The sequence below is a fragment of the Marmota marmota genome, unplaced genomic scaffold, assembly GCF_001458135.2.
Source record: "Marmota marmota marmota unplaced genomic scaffold, marMar, whole genome shotgun sequence".
NCBI lineage: Eukaryota > Metazoa > Chordata > Mammalia > Rodentia > Sciuridae > Marmota > Marmota marmota.
Window position 1 is genome coordinate 56544204 of NW_026000174.1, and position 9912 is coordinate 56554115.

The 9912-nt window shown below is 39.3% G+C and overlaps 1 protein-coding gene across 13 annotated transcripts in view; it reads left to right on the forward strand.

The window, feature by feature from the left end:
* Positions 1-9912, forward strand: part of Ptprj (protein tyrosine phosphatase receptor type J) — a 166733-nt gene that overhangs the window by 81176 nt on the left and 75645 nt on the right. For 7 of the 13 annotated variants that reach the window (XM_015477921.2, XM_048788829.1, XM_048788827.1 and 4 more), the window contains exons 1-3: positions 371-517; positions 2682-2885; positions 8674-8937. In XM_015477921.2, coding sequence (XP_015333407.2) covers positions 454-517; positions 2682-2885; positions 8674-8937 — 532 coding nt within the window. In that variant the 5' untranslated portion in view covers positions 371-453. Of the gene's footprint in view, positions 1-370; positions 518-2681; positions 2886-8673; positions 8938-9912 lie in introns of those variants that run through there. The other 6 variants (XM_015477923.2, XM_048788830.1, XM_048788834.1 and 3 more) reach the window with 2 other exon arrangements.

Below are 9912 nucleotides of genomic sequence, written 5' to 3' on the forward strand. Positions count from 1 at the left end.
ATATATATATATATATATATATATATATTACTGCCACCTACTGATAGAAGATGAATTTTTGTACAATGAAAACCCCCAACCCAGTGGATTTCTTCTGCTACATCTGGCTTTGCGTGCTGCACTTGTGACCTGGAAATCATTCTGGGGAAGGGGTGCACCGGTCCTGGTTTCCTTTTTATCTGGTCCTGACATCCTCAGTTCATCAAGAAGGGGCAGGAGAGAGGTGCTGGCCTGGGAGCTGCTCCAGTGCTGTCCTTGGGAAAAACACGGCGTAGCCAACAGCTGCCCAGTTAATCTTTGTAGCTAAATCTTGGTTTCTTTGAGTCCCTATATTTAATGTCCCAAGACACCTGAGCCCTGGCCAGCAAGCCTTAGTTAGCTTAATGCACGTACCACCCCCCCATTATTAAATCCTCAACTGCTCTATTTCTGATTTGCATTTTCCATGTCTGAATGAATCTGCTGACTTCTGTTTTTTTTTTTTTTTTCCTGTTACAGATTGTGTGCTCAGGTGATGGTGAGTACCATTTTCCTCTGTTCTTGTATTGTTCGCTACTGCCCCCTAGTGAACACAGAGCAACATTAACAGCAACTGTGAAAAATCACAGAATTTTAAATACCCTTAGGTTCAATCCCTGATATTAAAACAAAACAAAACAAACTTAACTATTATATCTAGTTTTGTTTTAGCATAATTTGTTAAAGCCCTGTAACTTTCCAAATTTTCTTTAGAAGGAGTGGGGTGAGGATGGAAACAGCAAATAAAAGGAAAAAAATTTCAAATAGTCATGCAGTCCTGATTATTTATAAAAAATTTATATTTTATAAAATATAAAAATTTATATCCTCTAATTTGGATGCTGTGTACCTCTATTCCCAGCTACTTGGGAGGCTGGGGCAGGAGGATTACTTGAGCTGAGGGGTTTAAGAGCAGGTTGGGCAACATAGTGAGACCCTGTCTTTTAAGAAAAATGTATACTGTGTGACCTTTTTTTCCCCCAATACCGAGGGGTGATTTAACTTAACTAGAAATTATAACATAGTATTTTTATGTTTTATGTGCTGTTATCCCATAGATATTTTCTTTTGGTGCTACCTTGCTATGTTAAGAAAAAAAAAAGCCATATACTGGGATAACCTTTGGAAGGTCAGAGATAGCTTCCTGTGTGTTTTGCCTTCACGTGGAGGGCTGGACTGGGGATGTGGTTCAGTGGTGGCAGGGTGAGCGAGCATGTGCTCGACCCTGCATTTTTACCCCAAGCACTTCAGAAAACAAAACAAAAAGGCAGTATCATGTGGAAGGCTGAGCTTCAGTTGCTAGCCAGTGCTAGTTCATTCCCTGGTCTATAGTAAAATGAGAAAAATTAAGATATAATAGTTAAGTTTTTTTTTTAAATTAAAAATCAGGGATTGAACCTAGGGGTATTTAACCATTGATCCACATCCCCATCCCTTTTTATTTTTAATTTTGAGATAGGGTCTTGTTAAGTTGCTTAGAGCCTTACTAAATTGCTGAGGCTGGCCTCAAATTTGTGATCCTCCCGCCTCAGCCTCCCAAGTTGCTCGGATTATAGGTGTGTGCCATCATGCCTGGCACTAATAAGTTTTTTTAAAAATATCTTTTATTTATTTATTTTTATGTGATTGAACCCAGGGCCTTGCATGTGTTAGGTGAGTGCTCTACCAATGGGCCACAATCCCAGCCCCACTAATAAGTTTTTAATGAAACTAAATTAATGAAAGCACCATCCATTCTGGGATTATGACCTTACTAATTTTTTGGTCATAAAACATTTCTAAAGGTAATAGTACTTTAAAAACAGGGTGTCTGTTGGGAAAAAACAAAAATTGGTAGCTTTTGTTTGTCCCTAAAATTTTTCTTTTTCCTTAGGAAAGATCCCAAAGTCTGTGAGCCATAGAGATAAAGATAATTAGGTTGTTCTCAGAGTGCTGTATAAAGGAGGCAGATCTTGTTGAAACCTTCTAATAAAGCAAATCTCAGTTAATAACAGTGATTTTTGCAAAGTGTGTACAAACAGTGGGGAGAGTTCTGTGCTTGGCATTTTTCCCGTTAATCATTTTGGCAAATAAACTGGTAGGTACTTGTGCAGCCTTGAGCCACTAGTGCTAGAAATCCCACAGTACTTCTGCTCACATCAGATTGGCTGGAGCTTAGTCACATGGCTCTATTTGGCTGCAAAGGAGGCTGGAAAATGTAGTCTTTACTTCATATAGTCATGCACACAGCTGAAAATCTAGGGGTATGTGACAAAGGAAGCAGGGGGGATGTATTTTGCTGGTCAACAGCAGGCTCTACTTACTGCAGCTCTGTAAACAGAGGTCGTGGGAGGCTTAGTAACACAGTCATCATAAGGCAGGCAGCAGCGGCCAGGAGTCTACCCCAGAGTGTTCCTGGGGGCAATTGATGGAACCTAGTGGCTCTAGTTTCCTGGGAATGGCTTTGTACAATGTAAGCACACAGCATCTGCCCCCGTGTGGCCAAGTGCCTGCTCCATGGTGAGAAACATGAGTGTCTGTGGATTGGTGCTGTAGCTGATGGGCCAGAGAGCTCACATGGCCTAGTGTGCTTTTCCATCTCAGTGTCGATATTTTCTAAGAGTTTCTCACCCTTGTTTTCGAGGTGCAGATTCTTCATCTAATCATTCTCTGTTTTCCCACAGCCCCTGGTTCAGTTTCTGAAACTGACTTAGCCTTGAGCAGCAATGACTCACAGTCCTCTAGGATTCCTCCTGGGCAGGAAAATACTGGAGAACTTAAAAGTGAGGACACCACCAGCCAAAGTATTACCATTGGTAACTTGTCTCCTGGAACCAGTTATCTGAGTGGGACTGAAGGGACATCCAAAACAGTTGACAGTAGAACTGGTAAGCAAGTGGGTGGTACTTTTTGTCAGTGATGCTTCTTAAAGGAAACTTGTAAGATCTGTAAATATCATATTTTCTAAATATTTTCTTTTAATCATCTAAAAGACTTGAAATATCATATGAACCATCAATCAGAAACAATCACTGATGAATTATGATGTTATTTTATAATTTTAAGACATGTGTATATATATTTTCTTCTGCTAGTCAGTTTATTATGAATATTATTCTTCAATATAAATATTTTTACAGCATACTTTTTTTTGGGGGGTGCTGGGGATTCAATTTAGGGGCATGCAACCACTGAGCCACCACCCCAGCCCTATTTGTATTTTATTTAGAGACATGGTCTCAATGATTGTTTAGTGACTTGCTTTTGCTGAGGCTGGCTTTGAACTTGCAATCCTCCTGCCTCAGCCTCCCAAGCTGCTGGGATTACAGGAGTGGGCCACGGTGCCTGGCTATAGCATACTTTTAACACCTTCCTGCCGATCTGTTGTCGGAATCACAGTTGGTAGGTGATAATGACCCATGGTACAAAACAGGTCCATTGTGTGTTTTTGTATGTTTTATATGTATGTTTTACTGGGACACAGTCCTGCTAATTTGTTTCTGTACTCTCTGTGTCTGCTTTCCTGTTAGAATTGAGGAGGCATAACAGGGAATTTATGGGATGGAAAGCCTGAAGTATTTGTTCTCTGGTGTGGGAAGCCACCCTGGATGAACACGCCTTTAAGTCCTGATGCCCTGGGGTCTTGAACAATTATTGCTTTCCTTCTTCAGTAACTTGGGCTTACCCTAGCTTGGATAACAAGGCGTGGCTCCAGACCTAGGTGTCACCTGCTGGGATTGAGTTACACTCACCTGTTCCTTTGTAATCCTACCCCTTCTGCCTTTTTTGGATAGAATGTTCTAAGAAATAGCATCCCCCCAAATAAGAGCCAACTTCCAAACATGATCTCTCTCCTGTCAGCCTCTCGTGACCTTCTCTTGCCCCGCTTTGGGGAGCTTGAGGCCGGAGACGGGGAAGCTGTCTTTAAGCTCATATAAAGGTATTTTGTGTCTGTGTGGTATTGTGCATCACCCCAAATTGATACGAGTGACTTTAGTTCAGCCACACATAATGGATGGGGGTGGCACTCTGGCACTCATAGAAGAAGTTTTCTGACTCTGGGATAGATCATTGGCTCTTAACATAATGGCGCAAAGGAATCTAGGGTTCCCCCGCCTTTTTTTCAGAGCTTCATGAAGTATTATAATACTAACATGTTATTTGGCTTTCTTGCCCTTCATGTTTATTGGGTACACAGTGGAGTTTCCCAGATGTTGTAAGGAATGGGAAGACATTGTCATTCTGATGGCGAATAGAATGTATGCTTGTATATATTTTTAAAAATATTTTCTTAGTTGTAGATGGCACAGTACCTTTATTTAATTTATTTTTATGGTGCTGGTGATTGAACCCAGTGCTTCACATGTGCAAGGCAAGTGCTCTATAGCTGAGCCACGACCCCAGCTCCTGCTTCTGTATTTTTATGTTTAAAAAATTAGGAAATTTTTAATTTGTACTATAGTATGAGTAAACATAACCTGTGTAAGCAGAAATTCTGTGGGATCCTTAATTTTAAAGAAGGAATATAGGTCCTTAGTCTAAAAAAGTGTAAGAAATGCTGGTCTGCAGGTTTTCTAAGTTATATAACTAGTTACCTAATAATGTTGAATAGGTAGATTATTTTCATTGTGATGCAATAATTTTGTTAGTTCTATAAGGCTATTTGGTATTGATAAAATTATTCTATGAAAGCAGTTTTAACAAACTACTGAATTGTTCCTAGGTCAAGATAGGGGAATTTTAGGAATTCCTAGGGAGATTATATTCATCAGTGATGTTTTAAAAATTGGTCTCAGTTCAGGGACACCCCCAAGTGCTTTAGTGGCCACAGTGGTGCTGGGCATTGGGAACAAAGCAGATGGTCCTTGCAGACAAAACCAGTCTACAAAGACTGGAATAATTCCTGTCTTTCAAGTGCATAGACATTAATGTCTAGTGACAAGGACTAAGAATAATGAGAAAGGCCATGATATCACCAGAGATACAGTAACAAAAGCTAGCAACTGGACAAAAAGAGATAGAGATGCATGTTTGAATTCTGAGGAATTCAAAATAACTCCCGGGGAAGCCCAGTGAACTTCAAAAGCAGACAGAGAAAGAATTCAAAGAAGTGAGTATAGTAATAAGTGGCCAGAAATGGAAAATGTAACAGAGAGGTTGAAATAGTACAGACAAAATCAAACAGAAATCCTGGAGTTGAAAAATACAGTGACTGAAAGGACCAGTGCCATAGAGAGCACCATCAGCAGAGCTGGTTAAGCTGAAGAAAGGATCTAGGAACTTGAAGAGAACTTATTTGAAAATATGCAGTGGGAGGAGAGAGAAAAAGAGAGAGAGAAAAGTAATGAAGAAAGCTTTTGGGATTTATGGGATAGCGCCCAAAGAGCAAGTGTTCAAGTCATTGGCATTCAAGAGGGAGAAGAAGAATACAAAAAAGTATGGGCTGGGGTTGTGGCTCAGCAGTAGAGCACTTGCCTAGCATGTATGAAGCGCTGGGTTCGATCCTCAGCACCACATAAAAATAAATAAATAAAATTAAGGTATTGTGGTCAACTACAACGAAAGGATAAACGTGTGTGTGTGTGTGTGTGTGTAAAAAGAAGTACAAAAGTCTCCAATCATATTGAATCCTAATAAAGCTACCCCTGTGCAATGTAATTAATCCATCAAAAATCAAATGCGATTTTGAAATATGTAAAAGAAAAGAAGCAAATAATATATCATTATGTTACAATATGACCAGGAGCACATTTCTCAGCAGAAACTTTACAGTCCATGAGCAAGTGGAATAATAGATTAAAAGTGCCAAAGTTTAAAAAAAGACCTGAATCGTACTTGAGACCAAGTCGACCTAACAGATGTATATAGAACATTCTTTACAATAGCTGCAGAATGCACATTCTCAGTTGCATATGGGACATTATCTGGGATAGATTATATGGGAGGTCACAAAACAAGTTAACAATATAAGAATACTGAAGTATCTTTTCTAACCACCACAATATAAAAGAATATAAAAGTAGAAATTAGCAACAAGAACTTTGGAAACTTGGGGGTGGGGCTGTAGCTCAGTGGCAGAGCGCTTGCCTAGGATGCATGAGGCACTGGGTTTGATCCTCAGCACCACATAATAACTAAACGAATAAAATAAAGGCATTCTATCTATCTAGAAGTACAAGAAAAAATTTAAACAAAAAAGAACTTTGGAAATTAGAAGTGTATGGAAACTAAACATTATTCTCTTATACAATCAGAGGTTCAATAAAAATATTAAAAGGGAAATTAAAAAATTACTGAGGAACATGACAGTGGAAAATCACATGCCCAAACCAATGGGATATGGCAAGAAGAGTTCTACGAGGGAGGTTTATGCATCAAATAACTATATCAAAATGAAGAAAGATCTTAACAAGTGTTGCACCTAAGGAACAAGAAAAATAAGAAATACTAAGCCCAGAATTAGTAGAGGAAAGGAAATAATAAAGACCAGAGAAAGAAAAAAAAAAGAAACAAACTAGAAATATAATTAAAAAATTAACAAAAGGAATAGTTTGTTCTTTGAAAAGACAAACAAAATTGACAAACTTTCAGCTAGATGTAAGAAAAAAAGACTGAGGACTCACTAAATATCAGAAATAAAGGAGAATTACACCTGACACTACAGACACGTAAAGCATAAAAAGAAACATCATGAGCCATTATGTGCCAACAGGTGGATAACTGAGAAGATATGAATAAATTCCTTGACACATAAACCAACCATGTTTTAAGTATGAAGTGAGAAAATCTAAACAGATCACCAGTGAATAAGGAAACTGAATCAGTGATAAAACACTTCCCATTAAAAGAAAGGCCCAGGACCTGATGACTTCACTGTGGAATTCTATTAATTATTCAAAAAAGAACTAATATCAATTTATCTAAATTTTTTTCCCAAAACAATCAAAGAGGAGAGAATATTTTCAAAAATGTTTTTATGAGGACATCATTTAACCTGATACAGAAACCAGACAAGGACAGCAACAGCAACAAGAAGCCTTCAAGCCAGGATCCCCAGGGAACCCAGGTGCAGAAATCCTTAACCCAATGCTGGAAGCTGGATTCAAGAGTACAGTTAAAAGACCATTCAACTGTGATGAAGTGGGATTCATTCCAGGGAGGCAAGGATGGTGCAGTGGTGTCTGCCAGTCAGTTACCCTGATATCTCACACGAACAGGCTGAAGGATGATAGCAAATGTAGGAAATAGAGTTTGAAACAAACAGACAAACAAAAAACCCATTTCTTTCTTTTCTGAACTATTGAAACTTATGAATCAGTTTCCCAGACCTTCCCAGATTCCCCTGAATGAGTGAAGGAAATTTCTTTCTCCTTGAAAATGGTGCCCTAGCACAGTGTCAGGGAGACGACTGGTTCCCAAAGAGGGTGCTGCTGTTCTTGCTCCCTCTGCCCCTGCAGTTGTTCTTGTTTTCTCATGATCCTCCTCACCATCATCATCTGAATATAAATGGCAGCACCCAGTGATCATCTGCTAAAACTGCTTCTCTGACACTGGCAATTGTTGCTTTAGAAAGAGGAAACTTCATGTCATGAAACTTTTTGAATCCTGGTCCCTGAGATGATTCCTGCTCATTCCATTTTCCCTTCTCTTTATCACCTCTCCTGTCCCTTTTCACTGTTTGGATAAATATTCTCACCTCCTATGAGCCAGATGAGGTGCCTTTTCCATGCTCATGCCAAGATGGTGTCACTTGGAAAGTCTCTGCTCATTTTGGGTCACTTACAAGCTCCTTGAGAATAAAGGCCACATCATCTGTGTTTTATGTGGTTTTTAGGTCATTACTCCTTAATGTTGAATTTCATTAAGATGATACACATGTAATGATGTTAATAACCATGACGGCTTCCATTAGTTTATGATTCTGTACATCTGCAATTTTATAGATGGTGAAAGTGATGTTGGGTAGATGAGATGACTTTGAACAAATTACAAGGCTAGTGACTAGCAGGATAGCTTCTTAGCCCAGAGTTCTAAATGTCCAAGTCTGGTGTCTTGTTCCTCATGTTATGGTGGCCAGTACTAATCATTTGCAATTGATGCAGTGTTAGGCCTGTCAACAGGGGAACCAGAGAGTGAGTGATTCAAGTGACAGATTGCAGGTGATGCTGCTAACAGGTGGACTTAATCTTTAAATTGAATTCAGGTGAAATTAATCTTTAAGTTCAGAATGGGATTCCAAGGGCTGCTCTTACGTCTGAGCTTCCTTGTGATGTCAAGGTTTGGCAAAATGGTTACCACATGCTTCTGCATCCTATGCCATCTCTCTACATGCAGAGTGACCTGAGAATTGGGAGAGAGACTCAATTGCCTTTTGCATCTGTTTTTGTATCTGCTGCTAGACAGAGTTAACCCTGAGTTCAAGTCACAGACAACAAGGCCAACCTCTATGAGTTTTGCCTCATTTTAAAGCCTCTGTTTGATGGACACATGCTCATACAGGTGCATATTTGTATTTAAATGCCTTTTGTTGCAGGAAAGTTTAAGGGGCAAATGAAGAGAAATGAAACTGACATTGTAAGATTTGCTTTTGTATAGTAGACACAGCAGACCTGACACTTACATGTATTTTTTGAATGTATTATCTTTCCTTTTTCCTTGCAAACAACCTATAAACAGTACCCAGTCCTGTGTTTGGCATTGATGCTGTTTCCATCAGTCCAACCAGCGTGGTCCTGACCTGGAAAAACAATGACACAGCTGCTTCTGAGTACACGTATGCAGTAAAGAATGAGAGGGACAACAAGTGGAGGATGAGTGTAACAAATGAAACAGAGTGTACCATCACAGGCTTAAGTCCAGGAACTTCATATGAATTCTCCATCACTCCAGGAATAGCCAATGAGACGTGGGGAAGTCCCATGTCCCAAACTGTCACAACAGGTGAGCTCTGTGGCTCCCAGGGGTGATGACGGACTGTTTCTTCTCATTCTGTCTCTAGACCCCTGTCCATTCAGGTTGCCAGTTGTGACAAGGTGGGTGTGCATTTGCTAGAGGAGGAGAACAGGGTCTGTGTTGTGTCAAGCCCAGGAGTTCAGCTGGCCAGACCCTTCAGTATTAAGCTTCTGCGTGTTTCAGGGAGTTTTAAGTATTTCTACCTGTTTTGATTTCAAAAAAAATTTTTTTGGGTGTTATTGGTTCATGCCTACTTTTTGCCGAGACGTAAGGAGTGGAGACTGCTTTAGAAGTATATTTTGATGATGTCAGTCTTTATGAACCTTTAAATAATTTATTTATTTAGTTCTAATTAGTTATATGTGACAGTAGAATGCACTTTTGGCCCATCATACATAAATGGAGTATAATTTCCCATTCGTCAGGTTGGACATGATGTAGAATCACACTGGTTGTGTAGTCATATATGTACATAGGGTAATAATGCTGGATCCTTTCTACTATCCTTCCTTCCCTCTCCCCTCCCTTCACTCTCCTCTACCTAATGTAAAGTAAGTCTATTCTTCCCCAATGCCCCACCCTTATTGTGCATTAGCATCTGCATATGAGAGAAAACATTTGGCCTTTGAGTTTTTGGGGTTGGCTTATGTTGCTTAGCATGATATTCTCCAGTTCGATTCATTTACCTGCAAATTATGGAATTTTGTATCCTCAGGAAATCCATACTGTGTTTCTATTCCCACGAGTTTCTTTTATGTTGGAGAGTTTGGTATGCATTGTAGAAAACATGTGTGTTTCAAATGACAGAAGAGCCTGATGATATTTAGACTTTAGATAATATTAGGCAGTTTAGATTATGGTGTAGCTTGGATATCAGTACCCTAAGTCTCTTGTTATAGCTGGAAGTTTAGCTCTTTTCCTTTTTTTTAAGGTGAAAGTAACCAAAAAAAAAAAAAAAAAAAA